Source organism: Macrobrachium nipponense, chromosome 39 (genome assembly GCF_015104395.2).
Source record: "Macrobrachium nipponense isolate FS-2020 chromosome 39, ASM1510439v2, whole genome shotgun sequence".
Classification (NCBI taxonomy): domain Eukaryota; kingdom Metazoa; phylum Arthropoda; class Malacostraca; order Decapoda; family Palaemonidae; genus Macrobrachium; species Macrobrachium nipponense.
The window spans coordinates 2,783,794-2,805,299 of record NC_061099.1 but is presented as its reverse complement, the minus strand read 5'-3'; the positions used below and the strand labels follow the sequence as shown (position 1 = coordinate 2,805,299).

The window sequence follows — 21,506 nt, the reverse complement described above, 5'->3', positions numbered from 1 at the left end:
CTACACAGATCTATAAAAGTAAGGTGTTAACTATTTATTCGTCTTTATCTTCCTGACAAGGCTTCTGTATGAAACCCAATAAATTCCTGACATTGTGGGCTGGATAGAATTCGCCATATTTTTCATTTGCGTCTCTACGACGTCTTAGTCATTTGGTATTTCCCATATTTAATCTTTTCATACCATCTATCTCTGATAATAAGCACTGTCTTTATGGCGTTATTACACAAAGTTTCTTCTCATACCTTCCCTTAGTTCCGGCGTTGGCTTTTAACATTAAAATTTCGTACCGATTGATAGTACCTTGCAAATATACATTCAGGGGTTAATGAAAGTTCGAATGTTGCTCGGTAATTGTTTTTTCTTGATATACACGAAATTAGGTAAGATATTATAGGAACAAATGCTTTTGTTCCGATAAATTATATTGCAGGTAGGTCATGACTTGTGACACAGTGTTGCTCCAAAGACCTTTCCTACAGAACTCGGAGAGTTCCGTTGCTCTATACTGTCACCAGCACCAGACTTTGTCACCCCTTACAACAAGAGATTTCTACAGCAAAGACGAGCGTCGAGAGAGTGAGGCTAAAGATCAGTATGTAGAACAGTCCTTGCATGTGGTCGATGCCCAGAGGAATTACTCCCTTTGCATTTAGGTCCCCATTTTCTGCCGCAGTTTCCATTTCTTTTGCTCCTGCATCTACCTGCAAAGGTAGGCCTACTTTAGTGATTGGCTAAGAGAAACAGTGATAAATGCTTGTCTTTGGATAAATGGCTTGATGAAATTTATGATCCTTGTTATTTTGATATTGGCCTAATTCTATAATGTTACGTTGTTCTAGCGTTCCGTTGGCACTGCGTACGAATCTCTTTTTCATTTTCATTGGAAATGTCGCTTTTTATAGTTAGCACCAGCTAAACCTATCCATAGCCTTTTATTTCGGTTATGAGCACAGGGACAATTTTATCTTCTACCATCAGAGGGCTTTGGTTATGACATGTAAGGCTAATATCCCTATATGTGCTTGAGAATACTGATACTTCTAATCAGGGAAATGTGAGGCTATTGATTTATCTTCTGGCGATGACATCGATGTCGTATTTTGACAATCAATACCATCATGAAGTTGTATTTTAATAATCACTACCATCAGGTAAAGACAATTTGGATGCAACATCGGAGCTGATAAATGGATACATATGAGTTACCCATGGGAATAACAGATTGTGCTGGGGAAGTGATGTTTTGAAAATAATTCTAATTAAAATCAGTAACAATGCTTATAGAGTCAAACGAGACATAAAAATTAAGAGAAATGGTTATGGTCTAAATCTGAGATGGTACCGATAATTGTTTTTCTTTTACTGTTTTTGCAATCTTTTTTTACCATACAGCAAGGAATGTAACAATTTTTTAAAAGCCAAACACTTTTACACATCTTGCATTTGAAACGTTCATATTACCATAACACTAGACGACTTACCTAACACTACATTCCCTTCTACCTCTCACTGGTTAGAAATTAAATAAGTACCTGGATTGTTAGGCTGAGCACGTCCAGGAACCATCGTCGAACAAGGCCACTCTCAGAGATCCATCCAATGGCTCTGTCGAAACTCTTTTTCATGGGAAAGTGCTTCTGGGTGGCTATAGCAATGCTATATGGCGCATAACATTCCTGTAGAGACAGAGGTATTGGTATAAAGGAGGATTTTGGGTAACAATTTAATACGTTACTCATTCTAACAGCGCAGCAAGTGAATGCAATATCTCCCATTTCTATGGTAATAAAACTACGAAATGACAAGTAATCTGGTTACTACGTGAATCAAGGATATTTGCATGACTGCCATTCATATAAGCACTGAACATTAAGGTTTACACATCACTTAAAGTTAGAAACACGAATATATTCAATATTTTCTCTCGCTCATATTGTATTACATACCTTCATAATCCTCATTTGCGGAACGCCGTGGACGGTAAATTTGGTGCTGATGAGATACTCCAGATATTTCCTGCTTTCTAGAAAGACGCCCCTACCTCCCTTCAGTAGGCTTAAGGCTTCGTCGAAATCAGAGAGTGCGTGGTAACGTTCTGCAAGATTCTGGAATGGGAATAGGAATTAAAAATATTGTGCTCATTGGCGTATCAGAGACGTTACTATCTCTGTATCTGAACTAAACCTAGTTTCACGACCGAACTGAAGTCTTACATTATACGAAATTATATTTGATTTATTATTTCGTTGTGTTCATACACTGAATATTAATGAATTGTGTGTTATAACTTACACGGACGGGAATAGACTATATAACATATATGTTATGGAGGAACGATCTGTTTGTTGCATGTGAGAGAGAGGGCGAGAGTAAGTTTCGTGGTTGGTGTCACTGTTAAGATCGTGTAGTTTGTGTTTGAGGTTTTCCGAGAGAGAGAGAGAGAGAGAGAGAGAGAGAGAGAGAGAGAGAGAGAGAGAGAGAGAGAGAGAGAGAGAGAGAGAGATGGTTAGCGATTGAATTGCTTGTTGGTGAGTTCTGGGTTGTCTGCTGGTGTGGTTTCCGTGACAGTCAGTCAGTTACAGTATTCAGTAAAGGTAGTCAGTGGAGTCAGTACTGAAGGCATTGATGGTCAGTTATACTGTGTTTTAGAATTGTTGTTGAGTTATTGTTGATGTTATATGCTTAGAGGAGTTGTGCCTGTGTTGCTAAAGTTGCGCTTGTGTGTTGGAGGGTTGCGAGTTCTGTCGTGTTGTGGATGAGTTGAGTGCTGGTGGTGAGTTTTTGTGGTTCCTTGTTGTAGGCGGTTGTATTGGCTGTGTTGTGGTTTTTTATGTTGTTAGTGATTGTGCAGTGGTCTTTTGTTGTACTGTTGATGAGTAGTTGTATAGTTGCAGTCCTTGTTTGTTTGTGTATTGTGTTACGACGGCCGTATCTAGCGGACATCACAGTTCCTCGCCCTGAGTGTGTCAAGTATGTGGTGAGTACAAGTGTGGCTTTAGAGTTGTTTTGTTTTTAACTTGTGATCCCGGCACAATGTGTTTATATTCCAGCTAATCTATATCAGTGTTCTCTCCGTACCTTTATGTAAACATTACCAGAGGAGGACAGTGACGTCCTGAAGAAATATCCCATACCAAGAATCTCCTGCCCTGAACCATGCAGTTGCTTTATGGTTTCGATGCTTCTGGGAGGCCTGGCTATAGTGAGGAAGGCAGTGAGGTTACTGCAGTAGGCGGTAGTCAATATCATGGCGTAGATCCCGAGAAACACAGCCATAATTCGTGTGGGCGCCATCTCTGGAACTTGGTCTAGGGACACGCGGAAGTGGATGCCCCAGGTGTAGAGACTGGATGAAATTAGGCTCTGGAAGGTGCCTCGTTCTTTCCCGCTGTAAAGAGACGAATTTTGCACTGATGAAAAGTGCTGTTTACATCAGAATCTTCGACGTAGATTAAAGGATCTCTGTGCTGATTTGACTCCATCCTTGCGAATGTGATGACTTAGTACCAAAAGGACTAGAATTTACAGGTAAATGCCGTTAACGAAAACTTGCAAATGATTACCGTTTTCATTTTTGGTCTACATACACGACAAACAGTCTCTCTTAAACTATACATGATATTCCCCACCGATGGTTCGCTGTTAATTACACTCCGATAGTCTTATGATGGATTACATTTATTTCAAGAACTGTGTTATACGGTTCATAGTAGAATATTGAAACAACAATATAACATAATACATTACTAAGAAGCCTAATAATTCAAAAGGTAATTAAGATGGAGAAAAAATAAAGATAAAACTGGTTTGCACATTATTCAATACAAGGAAAGGCCAGAACACCTTGTTTGGTTTTATGTTCAGCCCTCCAACGGGATCATTCCCTCTCTGGCGGGCCCTTATAAGTTTTAGTGTTTTCTCATCAGTATCGTAGCTATGCAGAATAGGAGAGCCTAGTTCTTTTTTAAATTGGCTTTTGTCTTATAATGGATTACATTTATTTCAACAACTGTATTATACGGTTCATAATAAAAAAATAATTAGATAGTTTTATACATTAATGAGAAGCCTAATAATTCAAAAGGTATTTAAGATGGTGAAAAAATAGTTAAAACTGGTCTGCACATTATTCAATACAAGGAAAGACCAGAACGAAGGAATTACGATGGATATTAAGCAATAAAAAATTTAAATCAAATGCTCAAACCTCGAAATGGAACTTGTCAAGGTAAGGCGTTGGTAACCTCATTCCTTACAGAAGCTGGCATTTTTCACAAACCAGCCTTTCAGACTTATTTCCAGAAGTCACTGACTGCAAGGTATACTTACAGGAACTTATTGTGACTCACAATATTGCCGATAGCCTTCCAGTGAAGTAGAGGAGAACGCAGAACAACAGGAGCCCGAAAAATGTGGCCAGCCAAGTCTCTTCTAGGAATGGTAGAGCTAAAGATTGCCAGTGGGGCTGCGGTGGGTCGGTTCTCGCCATGAAACAACTTACCTGCAACGTGAGAAGAGTCGTGCTAATGTTCCACGAGTGAAAATAACTTTTAAAAATCCCTGGAACGTTCATTTAAGAAGCTCTATGCAACAGTCTACTTTATAATTTAAAAAACTATTGCTTAGAAAAGCTTTGCTGTTAGATACAGTTACATACAATAGTTTATGGTTCACTCTCGACGTGGTTCGGAAGTCACGTAAAGCCGTTGGTCCCGTTGCTGAATAACCACTGGTTCCATGCAAACAAACAAACAATAGTGTCTAGAATTTTGATGGACTAAACTTCCGTGTATAGATAAGTTGTTCCGATACGTAATACAAACCCTCGGTCCTTTAACAATAGGAAGTAGCTAGCGGCAGCTGGAACGGTCGTAAGCTTCGAACAAGGGGAGAACGGTAGTTAACTGCTTGTCCGATCGTCGCGCGCCGCGCGACTGGGAGGTAAACAAATCACTTTTGCTTTCGGCCGTGTGTGGGAAGGACGTGTTCGCCATCGCTCTGCCACCTTGTCGTTCGCTTTGAGTTTGAAGTATTTGTTTTCTCTTTCTGTATAAATCAGGAGTGATTGTAAGTACTTTTGACAATTCTATTGATTCTTGCAATGAGTGATTGGAAGAAATGGAAATATCACCGCGCCCTCCAGTCGCCCGTAGAGTGTGTCCCGGGCTGGAGGGCATAGATGTGGAGGGTTCAGGTCATTCGTTGACGTGGACCCCCACGTTTGTACTCGTTGCCGGGGGCGAGAGTGCTCCCGCAACGAACCTTGTGTTACATGTATGAATTGGTCCGAGGCGTAGTGGGGTGCTGTACGAGGGCAGGAAGAGACTTAGGCCGGCCAAGAAGTCATCGGAAAGTCCAGTGACTCCTTTGGTGACGGACACTTCGTCCTCTTTCCTGCCTCCCGGCCAGCCCCCACGTTTCGCGCCTTCCCCTGCGGGGGGGTAGCGGAGTCCTTTTCCTCTCTCGATCCGTCGAGTGTGGATGAGGGCGCCCGCTACCCGGACGTACAGCTGTACTCGGGGTCTTCCGTCCGCTCTGGGGGGGGGTGTTTTTCGCCCCCCAGGCGCGAGGAAGGGGGGGGGGGGGGGGGGGGCCCCCCCCCCCCCCCCCTCCAACTAACCCGACTATTGCTTCCGCAGGTGTGCCATCAGCGAAGGACGACTTGGGACAGGTGTGGGAGTCGCTGGGACTGCAGGGAGTGCCCAGCATCCAGGGTTGCTTCAGCGGTTGGCGGGGTCGGCGGTGGTCACTCATGGTGCGGTGACCACCACTACTACCACAATAACGACACCAGCGTATGAGATGCCACCACATCTGGTATATACGCCCCATATAATGTCGGTGGGGGGACACCACGGTGGCGATACAAAAACCCCCCCATTGCTGCCGTGCCAAAGAGGACGGTGCCAACCCCACCACCTGGATTTTTTTCCTTTGCCGACCCCGGACTTCCGCTGCCAAAGGAGTACCCCCTGGACCTGCCGCCAGTGCCACGGATGACGGTGACTGTCGACAGGACGCCTGGCTCTCCCGTGGTACCTGCCGTGCCTGCCGTACCTGTTGCCGTTCCAGCCACTCTTTCCCTTTCAGATAGGCCTGCACATTCCCTTTCAGATGTTCCTGCCGTTCCTGCTGTTCCCGGACCTGTTCCTGTTGTTCCTTCTGCTGCTGGTGTTGCTGTCACAGTCTCAGGTCTTTCCGGACAAGGTGCAGTCGGGCCCTGTTGCTTCTCGGCAACTGCCCCCGGCTCCCTCCTGGATGGAAGACCTGACGTCTGTTCTGCGGAGCCTGGCGAAGAAGAAGAGGAAGAGGAAGAAGGTGTCGTCGTCGTCTTCATCGTCTTCTTCGTCGTCTGCTGCCTCTCTCCCACTTCGACTTCTAAGGCTAAACAGCCGAAGAAGAAGAAGGGTGCCTCCTCCCCCCCTAAGAAGACTCCTTCGGGATCTTCTAAGGGCCCGGCTCGCACAGGCGAGCTGGGGAGCATCTTCTGCTGGTCCTCCTGTTCCCTTCGGGAACGGGGCCCGTCGCTTCTTCTGCAAAGAAGAAGTCGACGGGGACCAGAGGTGCACCAGCCTCGGCTGGTGCGTCCTCACCTGGTGCTAGTGGTTCTGCCGCTAAACCAGGTTCCGTCTCGGCCGCTTCTCGTTCGCGAGAAGCACCGAGTGGACGCTCTTCCAAAGAGGACCGTCCAGCCAAAGTTTTGACGTCCGAGTTCGCTCGCCGTCAAGACAGCGGCGCGGAGCAGAAGACTGGCGAGAGTCGTGTACACGACTCTCGCCAGGCCAGTGGACGCTCTCGCAGCGATCAACTGGCTGCTCGGGCTGACGTGACGGTCGCTGACCGGCCACGGGTTGAGGCGAGGAAGGAGTCCCCACGGGGCCGCCGGTGTTTTTACCAGCCATGGCTGGTACCAGCGGTTTGACGCGCCGAGAGGGACAGCTGGACCGGTCTCGACGCGAAATTTAGGGGCCTAGCAGGTCACCGTCCGCCGCTCCGATGGGGGACCAGGGCCGGAGACTGGTGACTCCAGCGGCAGCTCGCCTGACGCTAGAGATCGGTCTCGACGTTCTCAGCCGAGCCAATCGCCCCAGGCGAGCGGCGACGCTAGGCCTACTGCTCGACGTCACCGCGGGGATTGACGATCAGCAGCAGCCCTCCACGCACGCTGGGTTCCTGCCAGCGAGCGAGGGGGGAGCGTCAGGTCTGCCTCTCCCGTACCTTCAACCTCCTCGGGCTATACCGGGAGGAGCGAGGTACCGAGGAGCGATCACGAGAGGTGCGCCGCTCGTGACCCAGCTATGACGCCGTAACGGCTCAGGCACGGTCTTAGGACCGACCAGGACGTACGCGCAAGTAGTTGGAGGCGACCGTCAGGGGTCTGTCGCTGTTCCTCCTTCTGAAGGAGGAAGTATCGAGGCGATATGGCTCTTGCTGGAGGGGGGGGACTGGACGGTCCTACTCCACAAGACGCCCTAGGGCTCTGTAAACTCCCGAGATACAGAGGAACTTTGCGGAGGTCATTAAGCCCTGATCGTCTGCATAATGACCTCGCGGAAGGATCGCCGCTACCACCAGCAGAGCCCACGTCCCGGCTCGAGTCATTTTTGGGGTCCCAAGAGGGAGCCCAAAATGATGATGGGGTTGCACGATCAGAGCTTGCGGACTCGGTCCTGGATCAGGTGGAGAATCTCGTCTCAGGACGGGAGGACTCGCTAAATCCGGACGGTCCTCTAAGCTGCTTCCTCCTCCTCTACAGCGGCAGAGGCGATTCTATGTGCCATCGGAAGACCTGATACTGCCGAAACAGGTTAACCCGGAGTTAGCGAGGCTGACTCCAGGTGTGTCCCCTGCAGCAGCTCCTGTCGGAGAACCTATGGTTCTCGCAGCAGGAGGCACTTGCCCTGGAATCTACCGCTATGGCAGCATTCCAGGCAGTTTTTCCTGGTTGGATTTGTGGTCCCTCACAATATCCAAAGTAGCGGCCGGCTCTGGGAGTTCTGCTCTCGAAGACGACGCTTCTTTCAGGAGACTGTGCCAGTCTGGAGGAAGAGCAATCTCTTACCTCGCCCATCAGACTGCTAACCTGTGGGCCAACTTGGTTCTTCGACGTAGGGACGCAGTCCTTACCCGAGTGACCAATGGGGGCCGGGCGTGAGGCGGCACTCGGGTTACGAAATGGACCTCTTAGGAGTTCCCCAGCTCTCTTTCCGGGAGAGATGGTGGACGCTGCGGTGGAACGGCTGCGCACTGACGAGAGTGACCGCTTAGTCCACCAGGCAGTCTCGAAGGTTTGCTTTCTGGGCAATCTCGAGTAACTGCGGCCAAACCAAAGAGCTTGGCTAGCGCTTCCACGGCGGCGAAGACGGTTGCACCGTCCAAACCCCGTGTGAAGACTCCAGTTGTTTCAACTTCTGCTAAAGGAGGCCGCAACCAGCCCTCCTCCCAGCCCTCCTTTCCCCGAGGAGGTGCGGGAAAGAAGTCGAAACGAGGAGGGAAACGCTAGGGACGGCGTTCCCCCTCACCTGCTGCCAGAAGTGGGGGGGTGCTAGCGAGCCATTGGGGGGGCGACTTGGCAGCGCTCCGGCGCCGAGAAAACTGGATAGTAGACGTCCTTCGGGAGGGATATCTACTACCCTTCGAGTCTCGGCCCCCCCTCATTTCCAAACCGGTCCAGCTACAGACCTATGTCCGGGGATCAGCAAAGGACAACGCTCTTCGACAGGAGATCAAGACCATGCTGGCGAAACGAGCTGTAGAAATCCGTGGAGGACCAGTCACCGGGCTGTTTTACAGCCGCCTCTTCCTAGTGGAGAAGGCATCGGGGGGCTGGCGTCCGGTGATAGACCTCTCTCCCCTGAACCGCTTCGTTCGCACGACGCGGTTCACGATGGGAGTCGGCACGCTCAGTGCTCGACTCGATCAGGGGGAACGATTTCATGCTTTCAGTGGACTGAAGGACGCGTATTTTCAAATACCCATCCATCAGTCCTCCAGAAAGTACCTCCGCTTTTCATCTTCGACGGGACGGTGTACCAATTCAGGGCACTTTGTTTCGGTCTCTCAACCGCCCACAGGTGTTCACGCGAGTGTTCACGCTGGTGTCGGCTTGGGCCCATTCGAACGGGATACGTCTTCTGAGGTATCTCGACGATTGGCTAGTCCTGGCGAGCTCCCGCTCGCAGTTGCTACAGGACAGAGATCGACTCCTCAAGTTTTGTCACGATCTGGGGATCGTGATAAACTACGAGAAGTCCGACCTCGAACCCAAGCAGAAGATGAAGTACCTGGGTATGCTGATAGGACACGGTAGCAGGGCAAGTCTTTCCCGCAGACTTGCGTATCAGCAAATTCCAGGGAGGCAGCCGGCCGGTTCCTGTCTCGGCAGGAACACAGCACAGCAATGGCAAGTCGTGATCGGCCATCTGTCGTCACTCGAGAAAGTTAGTCATCACGGGCGTCTTCACCTACGGTCTCTCCAGTGGAGGCTAAGGGAGAGTTGGTCTCAGGCCAAGGATCCTCCCTACTTTCCCGTGGCTATCACGGACAAGGTGAGGCAGGACCTAGCCTGGTGGCTCGACGACAAGAACCTCTTAAGAGGAGTGCCCATACGCACTCCCCCCCCGGAGATGCTTCTGTTCTCAGACGCATCGACCGAGGGTGGGACGCACACCTGGAGGAGTTGCTGACTGCAGGTGTGTGGGACCATCACGAGAAGCACCTTCACATCAATGTCCTGGAACTCAAGGCGGCGTTCAACGTCTCCAAGAGTTTCGGGACCGCTTGGTGGGACACTCAGTGGTGTTTGATGTGCGACAACACCACAGTAGTGGCATATGTCAAACAAGCAGGGGGGCTAGTGTCTCTTCCGCTCCATCAGTTGACGGTGCAGGTGCACGAGTGGGCCACGGCTCACTCGATAGAGCTGTCAGCACGCTACAATTCCAGGCAAGGGAGGAATGTAGTAGCAGACAAGCTCAGCCGTCGGGATCAGGTGATGGGACCGAATGGTCTCTACACCAAGATGTGGCGGAAAGGCTCTTCAACCTGTGGGGGGTTGACCGGTCGTAGACCTGTTCGCCACCCGGCACAACAGAAAACTTCAGGTTTTCTTTTCAGCTGTGCCGGACCCATGGGCAGCTGCAGAGGACGCTCTCCAACACCCCTGGGACAACCTCTTCGCTTACGCCTTTCCTCCCTTCTGTCTGATTCGGAAAGTGATCAGTCGAGCGCTGGTCACTCCCAATCTCAGAATGATCCTGGTGGCTCCCAACGACCACAAGCCGTTTGGTATCCGGACCTGCTGGCTCTTCTTGCGGACGCACAGAGAGAGCTACCCCACTTGCACAACCTTCTAGCCCAGCCACACGTAGAACGGTACCACCAAGCAGTCCAGTCCCTTCAACTTCACGGCTGGCTGTTATCCACCATCTCTTGCGAACGAGAGGCTTTTCTCGTAGCGCAGCAAACAGAGAATGGCTGGACACGTCCGACAGTCCCTCTGCAGCTGTGTACCAGGGGAAGTGGGGCCGTCTTTCTGTGGTTGGTGTCGTAGACCAGGGTCTGTCTCCTCTCAGAGCCACTCTTCAGCAGGTAGCGGATCCTCGTGTTTCTTCGCCGAGAGAAGCTCCTCTCAGTACCCACAGTTAAGGGATATAGAGCCGCCCCTGCTCTCTCCTAAAACTGAGGGGACTGGACATCTCGAATTCGTTCGAGATATCCTTGCTAATGAGGAGCTTCGAAAGGTCTTGCCCACCCAGGGAACTCAGGCCCCCTGCGTGGGATGTGACTCTCGTACTTAGGAGTTTGACTCGAAGACCCTTCGAGCCCACTCCGAGAAGTCGTCAGACAGGGATCTGACCCTCAAGACCCTCTTCTTGCTGGCCTGGCATCGGCGAAGAGAGTAGGGGAATTACATGCCTTTCTTATGATGTTAAACATACCAGAGGCTGGGGATCTGTGACGCTCGATTTCGTCCCGAACTTCGTAGCTAAGACTCAGAATCCGTCGATCCCTGACGACAGGTTCGAGTCTTTCACGATCCCCTCCCTCTGGCCTCACTTCACGATAACGATGCGGATGAGATGCTGCTTTGTCCTGTGAGGGCGCTACGGCGCTATCTGAAGAGAAATCTACATCTCAGGCCTGAGTGTCGACGCCTCTTCGTTAGCACTGGGGTCACCAAGAAAGAAGTCTCCAAGAACACGCTTTCTTTTCTGGCTGCGTGAGGTGATCAGGGAGAGCGTACGAAGCTGATGGTAGCGACGACATCCGTACGCTCCGTCCGAGAGCCCACGAAGTCAGAGGTATCGGACCCCTCCTTAGCGTTCCGTAAGAAACTTCTCCGTGGCGCAGGTCCTGAAGGCAGGTGTCCTGGGCCAACCAGACCACCTTCACGTCCTTCTACTTCGGGATATTGCCCACAAGTCCTTGGATACTTTTTCTTGGGACCTGTGGTGGCTGCTCAACACGTTGTGTAAGCTTACCCAGCACCCGAGCAGGCAGAACAGCATCGATTCCTGGTATGACTGGGAGAATGAATGCGTGAATGAGAGAGTGACTGGCTTCTCTTCACCATCTTTTTCTACCTCTACCTGTGGGCAGAGGGATACGGTCGTTACCTTGCTGGAAGGGAGTCAGATGCAGGTAAGCTATTCAACAGAGCTCCATCCTATCTCTTTAACTAGAGATAGGAGTAAATATCCACCACTTTCTCCAACAAGGGGGGGGGGAGAAAGTGGATGCCAACATGAGACAAACCCATTACTTTACATTTCATTTGCTCATGTAAAGAAAAAGTTCTTACAATGCTGGTACGAAGAGATACGCTTGCCTCTCTCTTAGTACTAGGCCCAGAGGTCTGACCATTGATCCTGCGGTGCACACCCCGATCAATCGGACAGAGGCTTGGATCCCTCCCTCGCTCTTACGACCAGGGAGGCATTCCAGGGATGGACGAACACCAGTCTGTTCATCAAAAAGACTCAGATTCCTCCCACCAAGAAGTGAGTCTTCCTATTGTTAAAGGACCGAGGGTTGTATTACGTATCGGAACAAATGACAATTTTTGTCGAAAATTGCATTTTCCTAACTATACAAACCTGAGGTCCTTTAACATATAGTCCCTCCTCATGCCACCCCTCACTCTGCGTATTTTGCATGGGCCAAAAGCAAAAGTGATTTGTTTACCTCCCAGTCGCGCGGCGCGCGACGATCGGACAAGCAGTTAACTACCGTTCTCCCCTTGTTCGAAGCTTACGACCGTTCCAGCTGCCGCTAGCTACTTCCTATTGTTAAAGGACCTCAGGTTTTTGTATAGTTAGGAAAAAAAAAAAAATGCAATTTTCGACAAATTGTCATATTTGGTTTGAATGCACACTTGCATTCTCAATGCAAGCAATAGATTTTTCTATCTCGTTTTTTGTTATAATAGAAAAAATCCTGTTTTACCAGCATTCTAATCTACTTATTAGTTCCGATAACTCTGATTTATTGGTTTCCAATCGATTAGTTCCTATAACTCTGATTTATTGGTTTCCAATCGCATAATTGATAATTGGTTATCCGTTTATAGTTAATTAATAATCGTTCTGTCAGCTGCCCTTGTAACAGACTCTTTAGTATTTAGTTTAAAATCCACACTGTCGTTGAATTTTAATCCAGCGTTACAAGGAGTTACAAGGATTTGGATATCTCGAAGACTTATTAGTTCATTCGAGGAGACATCGAGTGCACACTTATCTCTTGGAGTAGGTTTTACTGTGCATTCACAGTGTCCAAATGATTGTCTAGCTTTTTTTAAACTCTTCCACGCTTGTTTTAGTGCTTTCCATTCGTTTTTTTTAACGTTTATTCACGGAACATTAAAACTAGAAAATTGATAGAGTGAAGCTTGTAGTAGCTTATTAAAAAAAAAAAAAAAACTAAATACCGCAGTGACTTCCTACCGCGTAGAATCGTACGATCTTCCCGGAGAAAACCGACCTAACTCGACATCGGACCTGATTTCAGAAGCGGGACTTCACTGGTATATTATATCGTATCTACGCGACTCACGTCTGCATCGTATGACCTCGTAAAGCCTTGGACGTCCGTTCTGTCGTTGTTGTTGCTGAGGAAGATGTTGGCCATTCCTATGTGTCCTACGTTCCTCTCGAGAGCTGCCACTAGGCCCGTCCAAGTTCCGTTCTCGAGTTTCGATCCCCAGAGTTCTCCTGTAAAAGAGGTTTAGAAGTAGGCCTACTTTTCGGGGAGAATGTGCGGAGGACATTTGGGGATAGGAGATTGAGGGAAATGGAAATAACTGATCTCCCCTTCCTGTATTTCAATTTACCTTCTATTGCTTCTTTCGAATGAACATCATAATATTCCTTGGAAGCTTTTTGAATTTAAAGTCAAAGGCTCCTTTGGTGGGCTTGTTCCATATGAATAGAGTTCACCTTCTGAAAAATAATAGTAAAAATGGTTATAAAAGAAGAAACTGTAAAAACAAATTTCAGTAAAAAAAATAAATAAAACTCGACTTTCACTAATGCCCTTTTGAGCTGAACAGGACCTTAATGAATTTCTAGAACTCCTGTCTTGATATTTATTTACTTAAAGTTTTTGTTTATACAGTGGCTTGTTTCCTTAACCATTCAGGACAAACATGAAGAACGCATTTTTATATTGCTGGAGAAAGGAGAATAATTCTATTTAGTGGAGTTAACGATAGACGAGGGAATGTCATGAATTACATAAATTATAGATAGCAAATATATTATGAGCCTGTTAACAGGTACGGCTTACGAGGGTTTATTACAATTGAAAGGAATTGGTTGTTTCACTTTGTTCAATCGTGTGACACATTGTGAAGTGCTTTGTAACTATACTCTTTTTTTTTTTTCCATCTGTCCTCCCGCCTGTGGTGTTTGCGTATGGTAACACTGCGTCCCGGGCTTTAGATAGTGACATTCAGCTTACATTCAACAATTATAATAATGTCTTATTTTGAATATTAACCGTGTAATTCGAATACAGTAAATTATTAAAACTTTTCAATTGCAAATGTACACCCAGATATCCTTTTATTTACCTAAAACTTACTCATAGCGTAACTATTTAAAGCCTGGGACGCAGTGTTACCATACGAAAACACCACAGGCGGATGGACAGATGAAAAAAAAAGTATTGGTTTGTTATGGTTAACACGAACACTAGTTTGTAAGCAGGCTACATACGGTTAGTAACCTTTTAGGAAGTTCTGTAGAACACTGTTGCAGTAATTCAGTACCGTACTTAGTTTTACCGAGGAATATTACTTTAATTCTTATAATTACTCACGCGAAAAATCTATTTACGAGAAATATTCTTGGTGAATTAAGCGAATTTTGAATCATAATATTGTTAAAGCTTTTACAAAAGATGATGATATATTTAAATTTATCCATACATCCTTCGTGAAGGAAAGTACCACTACAGATTATGTCGAAAGTAACTTAAAAATTGTTAGTCACATCTGCTGTGTCAATTTTGCCCAAGAATAACCGAGCAGAATGAGGTATATTATTATTATTATTATTATTATTATTATTATTATTATTATTTGGAATAAACCCACAGGGGCCACTGACTTGAAATTCAAATCAAACTTCCAAAGGACATCTGAAAGAATTAACAGACGGTAAGAGGAGCACAGGAAGACTGTAAGAGCACTGATGGTCATTGTAGGCCTACATTGTGTATAACTGTACTTCAAAAGCGGGCCTTACCACGAGGCGGCTCAAGTAACTTCAGAGTGAAATTGAGGACCCTGGATAAGGCAAACGCCACCTGCATATCCCGCCCAGCGTGCTGCCCTCCTGTGCCACGCCCGTACAGAACATGGGGGGCAAATCCAAAGGTAATTAGCTGCAAAAAGAACATACTTATTGGTATATTTGTTATATCACGGTTGATAAAAATGTTCAGTGTAGTGGGAACACGCATCCCGAGAAATTAATTTTATTTTTACTGCTAACCGATTTACTTATCATATCATTAAAGTTTGAATAAAAGTTGATTGTGATCCATGATAAACATTAAACAATGCTCAGATATTAGTCACCGATATGGTAGCTCCTTTTAAATTTGAAATCTTGTCAGGGAAGATCTCTGCGTTCGAAGTGAACCGATGGACCGCCACCTGTTGGCCAGTACGACCCCGTTTCCCCAGTACAGCTGATTCCTGTATATTAGCCACTCAGGACTGGATCCCTGTATTGAATTAAAACAAGAATTACATTGCAGTGATGTTATGGACGTATTTACAACCCCCTTAGTTGGAAGAAGGTAAATCAAGGAAGTATATATATTGGTATTTTCACGAACTGACTACTATAGTCTCATCAACTGTAGTACTAATAGTAAGAAAATATATAGAATTATCTTTTAATTCCCTTTGCTGTTCTGGAGATCACACGATGTTGATTAAATATATAAAAGTGTCCCTTTTTAAAATTACCTTAATTAGGCCTATGATGTGTTGAGTCTTCTTGCCTCTGGGAGAGGAGGTGACCCTCTCTAACTGAGCCTTCGTAAGTCCAACAAATATGTATCTGGAGAGATACGTGAAATATATACATGTCACTCTCCCTAAAGAGAGGTAACCAGATAGAAATGCATATGTATAAATGTACAAAAAGTTTAGCACAAAAAGTGGTCCTAATGTATAAAAGCTTTTAAGATGTCCTAGCACTACTTGGATTTAGCCAGCCTTGGGCAAAGCCGGATGTCACTTACTTGCCCTCATAGTCCCAAGGTTCTTCCCCGGTCTCCAGGAAATTGAAAAGGGGTCCAGGTTCCTGCATCAGGATGAAGTATCCTCGACAGTCTGAGGATTCCCAGATGAGGGAGGAGAGGTCCTTCGATGACGTCACATGCAGGACCTTCAATCGAGAAAGATGGAGACTAATTTAGTGAGGAAGAGTGGATAAGGATATAGGTCTAGCAACCTCACCTTAAAAATTTGGATGAATGCAAAATTATATTATACACGTATGTATGTATCATTCCCACATAGTATTTATCAACCCCGAAAGGCCTGGGTTCGAATCCCAGTTATGGTAGGTCTACTTATCATAATTCTCTATGGGTGAGAATTCTCTCTCTCTCTCTCTCTCTCTCTCTCTCTCTCTCTCTCTCTCTCTCTCTCTCTCTCTCTCTCTAATTATATATATATATATATATATATATAATATATATATATATATATATATATATATATATATATATCTCAAATTCACTCTCACACTTTACAGGAGTCAAATTAGGCTATACGATTATCAAAAAAATCGTTCTCATCAAGATATAACTTCATGAATAATAAATCGGGATAACGAGCTTTATTTGCATATAAATGGAATCGAATCCACTTAATGAATTCCCTGACATTTGTTAGTAACGAAGAAGAAAAAACTATTTTTTGTCTCTGATTTAGAAATTAAGTCCCTGTCGTCAGCAGCGTCTCTTCATTTTTTTGGGCAAGTTCATCTTTGTTTTCAATCTTTTAGACTCGGTTAATCACTTCTCTCTTTTTCATTAGTCTAATAACTTTCTCTCCCTCATCATCTTTAATTAGAAAACTTTCAATCGAAATGATTTCCTTTCGCTTTTTCCTTCTGTCAAATTACTTCAGATTACTTGTTACGCCAAGTGAAAAGGTTATTTAAAGATGGTACCATTCCCTTTCTTAATTGGATGTTGTAAATTCCCTTCCGTCTCTCTATAAAGAACTTGCAAGATTTACGGACGCGACATAAAGAAGCTTAATACTTACGAAGCTCCCTAGTACTGTGTGTCTGTTTTTCCCGCATAGTGGGAAGAGTCCCAGTTAAAATTTTCCCTGATGGCTCCCCAACAAAACAGTTTTTCCTTAAGGGATGTGGCTCCATAGAAAGTGTTCAGTTATACGTGGCTCCCAGATAATTGTTTTCCTCTAGTGAGATATGGATGGCTCCCTAGAACGACTGTTTCGTAATAGCAGGTGGCTTCTCAGAAAAACATCTTATACAATGGCTCTCATTGCTAATATTAAAAAAAAATTATAATATTAACAACCACGTAATTCATTCCAGACAGGTGAGGTATTCCTAAAGTAGAATGGTTAGTCTCATATTTTGGTAAACCTTCGACCATTATTTGTATGTATGACTTCTATGTAACCTAATAGCTGTCATGTCAACTAATATATCAGAAAGTACTTGCCACATTCAGTAAATAAAATGTTCAACAAATGGATAATTCCTCAGTCTAAGATCAAACGGCTTTCACCCGACCTCATTAATAATTCAGTGAGTGACTGCAATATAATCATTCGTGCAGGGAAAAATGCTAACGGCCATTTCTCATTAATCATAAATAAACGCTCTCCGATCTGATATAGGATTTGGTTACCATAGCTTTCAGATAAAAATCATTTTTCAAGCAGTGTTGTCTAGACAGGAAATCATTGTGCATAAATTAACACCAGCGTATAGGGCTACATCTTTACAAAATGAAAACATTTATGCGTTCACTTTTAAATGAAATGGGATCACCTGAACATTAGCGACCCCTAATACCTCTCCTGAAGAAAATCGACCCCAATATTTTCCACCTGAAGATAAACGACCCCTGCTTGTTGATGCCTCCAATCTTCAGGTGACCCACTTTAGCTCATAATATTATAGAAAAAATGAGAAAAAAATATAGATATATATTCATTTAAAACTACTTTATTAAACATTTGTTAAAAACACAAATTTAGACAAACAATCAAGTTAATTAAAAGCGTATTGTCTTGCAATTTCAGTACAAAAATAATCAAACCTACTGTAACCCCTGCGTGTGCAGCGCAACATTACCTCCTGCCAGAACATACCGAGCTTGCCAAGAATCTTTAAATATGCGGACAAGGCGCGAAGCGCCGTTCTGCCACAGTCTTACTGTAACCCCTGTTAATTCCTCACCTTAAGAAAAGCGACCCCAATATTTTCCACCTGAAGAAAAGCGACCCCAGCGTGTGTTGGGGTCGCTTTTCTTCAGGTGATCTATGAAAGGATTTTCCATACCCCCCTTTCAGCTTGGTGGTGCCGGAATTAATATTTTTTTTTTTACATAATACTCGATAGATTACATGTAGAAGTAACGTAAATTAATTGACGAAAGTGGTAGTTTGATAATGGCGGACCAGCAGTGTTAGGTCTGTCGGCTGTCCATCTCAGGGTGACCATTTATTTGACTTGTGAAAGGGGGACAAAAGTATATAGTAAGCCCATGCGCACTTCCACTTATGATGAGTCGTTATAAATTCAGAAGTTTAATTCATAAGTATATTCAATTACAGGTGATGATAAATGAGAAGGTCTATTAATCAGTGTTTTTATTCAGATATTATCGCTGACATTTTAAGGTCTATCAATTAGTGTTTTTATTCAGATTATTGCTGACATTTTAAACAGAAAATTATTCTTTAAATTAAAGGAAGATTACAGATATTATTTAAAAAGAAAAATTTTTTTTTCACATTCTTTGGCGTATTTTTGGCTTGATTTATCTTTACTAAGTATATTCAATCACAGGTAATGATGAATTAGGTTTATCAATGACATTGTTTTTATTAAGACGTTATTCATTGCTGACATTTTAAACAAAAATTAGTCTCTAATTTTTAAGGACAATTGTAGTAATTAAATAATAAAAAAAAAGGCTGAAAGGGGGACATTAGGGCGTCCCCCCAAGACAGCAATTTTTTGGGGGATAAAGAGTCAAAAAGAGGGACACGTACGGTCACCCTATGACCATCTCATGTAAAGTTCGTAGGGTGGCATTAGCACATAAGCTTGAATATACACGTACTTGTCATAATGAAGACTTATCAAAACTCTGCTCTTCTATGATGAACTGTATTATCATTTATTGCTCGCCAAACTACATCGCAAAGAAAAATAGTATACATTTAGAAAGGAGTTTTTCGTCCTGTGGTGCAGGTCGTATTATCCATTTCTAAAAGAAACATGAATATTAAGAATTTGGGTATGGTTATTTAAGAATAAACCAGTGATAAAATAATATAAACACTATTAGAATGTCAGAACTCTCACCTGTTTAATGTATGGAAGCGTAATTAATCTCCGAATAACATTAGTCTCTACATAAGCCGAATCGAACGCCACCACCAGAGAACACCGTTCGAGTTGCTTGGTGGTTATGGCTATCAAGACTTCCCCGAGCGCCTTCATTTCATCCTCTTGCATCCGGTAACGTAGGAAGTTTTCATAACTTTGGACTCCGTCAGGTATTCGCTGGCTTCCTTCGGCTTCACTTTTGTTTCCAAGTTTCTCATATTCCGACGTCGTTACTCGGCGGGGTGACCTCGAAGATCCAAGGACACGCGAACCGGCTTCGGCAGAGACGAAGTTTCCAAGAAGCGAGATCCAGGTCAGTGTCGAGATGCAAATCATTTTCTGCAATTTTTAGTTTATCATTATTATTATTATTATCATTTAAGCAACCCGCTTTTTGTTTAGGTCTTGGTGTTGTGATATTTCTCTCACGCATATGACTCATTAAAGTGAGTTTTATATGAAAAGCCCTTTTAAACGTAATTGCTTTTCGCAGCGTCCAGGCTAACTGATAGGACACCATAGCTTTAAACTGCTCCAGTTGTTTAAATCAGTTTGCCTTTCAATTAATATTCCATTTGACTTGCTTTTCTGTTTTTTTCTAAGTTTCAGCCATTTTAAGTCAGTTATGGGATGAACATGATATTTTTTGAATGAAGTCAAGTCGATAAAATGTGAGAATTTGACAGCGGACTATCGGTTTCCAGTGTGATTAGACTAAAACGTTAGACTCAACAGGTGAGACTGGCATAATTCGAAGTTAGAAAATGCTTCAATGTCAATGCCTCATTATGTACTATTTAAAAAAAATGGTAATATTTAATACCTTCTAACGCAATTACGATACGATGCTATTTATATCCCAAATTCCGGCGCTGTAGAGAGCGCGCTCTCTCTCCCTCTCTTTTGTCTAGCGATCCCCTTTATGCTTTAGCGACAAAAAACTGCGATTGTATCGCTAATGACGGATGGAGTTACTCGTAATTCGATGAATTTGATCTTTTGATGTGAATGGAACGGGACCGGACGTTACAGTCTCAGAGATTAATTAGTGTTTGTTGTTGCCGTAGGGGGGAGACGAAGCCGAGCGGAACTGCGATGCGCTTTTGTTAATTTAATTAAGCGCTTCCTGCTGTAATTGATTGTGGTTACATTCTGTAACTGTAACTGTATTTACCAACATTATTTATCTGGCTGTCCAATAACTGATCTCCTCTTTCTGTAATCTCATCTTTCTGTATTTTCTTCTTTGCCTTCTGTTATTTCTTTCGAATGAACGCTAAATTTTTTGGAAGCTTGAATTTAAAGTCAATTGCCCCTGTGGTAGGCTTGTTCCATATTTGAAAATAGGGTTTATCTTATGAATAATAATAATAATAATGTATCTCACTGACTTATTTTAGTTTTTATGCTCTCAGACCTACGGTTGAGAGAATGTGTATGTTTAATCGTACAATGTGCGTCTAGCCTTAGGCCTACGGTTGAGTGAGAGTTGATGTGTGCCTGTCAAGCCTACGGTTGAGAGAGAGTTTAATGGTTGGTGTCCGTCTAGCCTACCTCAGTTCTTACATATCCCCATTTGAACGCTTGAAACCAGTTTTCAAATAGTTTCTACCTAGAGATTGAATCGCAGGAAATCAGAGCCTTATGAGGAGCAGCCAAACAAGCGCTATAGTCAACATTTTTCTGAAAACCGAGAGCGGATAGAAAATCAGTAGATTACAGATAACGGAAAGGAAGACCAATCTTGTTTGGGTTGTGACTGAAGTTTGTGAATATAGATAGATTCTAAAATCCTTAAATCAGACATTTTTGAACAAGAATTTACAATTTTAAAATCCCTTATGGTTGGTCTTGACTGGTTGCATCTACTGCAGTGTCCACGGATGTGAGACAGCTGCTTGACCGTTGACTAAAGCACTTGTTTGGCTCGTCCTAATGAAAACCAGTTTAATGCCGAGCAAATACCTACACCTAATTTTGACCATACAATTTCCAGTAGTAGCTACACGATATTGCAGACTGAATACCAAAGTGCTGGAGACCATTAGGCCTACGACTTATCTGTTTTACCAGCGTGGATGCAGCTCCGACGAGGAATGCAAGATACGCGGCCGAAACCCCCATTTTTATAGTACACGGCTAGTTACGTCGGTATTGATGACGTAATACGAGAAAGCGTGGCATTCAAGTCGTTGGGTAAAGATAAAGGAATAATATTGTAGTGAAACGTATAATCTAGAGCAGCATTTTTCAAAGTGTGGGTCGCGAGATAAATAAATAAATAGAAAAATATACGCAAGTGCGTGCAAAGTGCTGAAAATAAACAGCTCTAAATGATGCACAGCGCTCATAAATCATCTCTAGTTTTACTGATTTCTCCCA

The 21,506-nt window shown here is 44.4% G+C and overlaps 1 protein-coding gene across 1 annotated transcript; it reads right to left on the bottom strand.

Moving 5' to 3' along the window:
* Positions 1 to 54: 54 nt before the first annotated feature.
* On the bottom strand, positions 55 to 21,228 carry LOC135209935 (ionotropic receptor 93a-like). Its single transcript, XM_064242667.1, has 13 exons — positions 21,094 to 21,228; positions 19,101 to 19,463; positions 15,760 to 15,905; positions 15,482 to 15,575; positions 15,371 to 15,377; positions 15,086 to 15,219; positions 14,751 to 14,889; positions 13,057 to 13,214; positions 4,353 to 4,504; positions 3,082 to 3,391; positions 1,950 to 2,108; positions 1,536 to 1,679; positions 55 to 704 (listed from the first exon to the last, which is right to left on the bottom strand). Exons 2-13 carry the CDS (start codon positions 19,458 to 19,460, stop codon positions 531 to 533), a joined length of 1,977 nt encoding a protein of 658 aa, XP_064098737.1. The 5' UTR covers positions 19,461 to 19,463; positions 21,094 to 21,228; the 3' UTR covers positions 55 to 530.
* Positions 21,229 to 21,506: the final 278 nt, after the last annotated feature.

Excerpts from the sequence above, each read along its gene's own strand:
- LOC135209935 (XM_064242667.1), bottom strand. The coding sequence starts at position 19,460 with ATGATTTGCATCTCGACACTGACCTGGATCTCGCTTCTTGGAAACTTC. Across the intron at positions 15,906-19,100 it reads CGCTTCCATACATTAAACAG|GTCCTGCATGTGACGTCATC; the intron begins GTGAGAGTTCTG and ends TCTCGATTGAAG. Across the intron at positions 4,505-13,056 it reads CGAGGTCATACGATGCAGAC|GTAAGTTGTTTCATGGCGAG; the intron begins GTGAGTCGCGTA and ends CTCACGTTGCAG.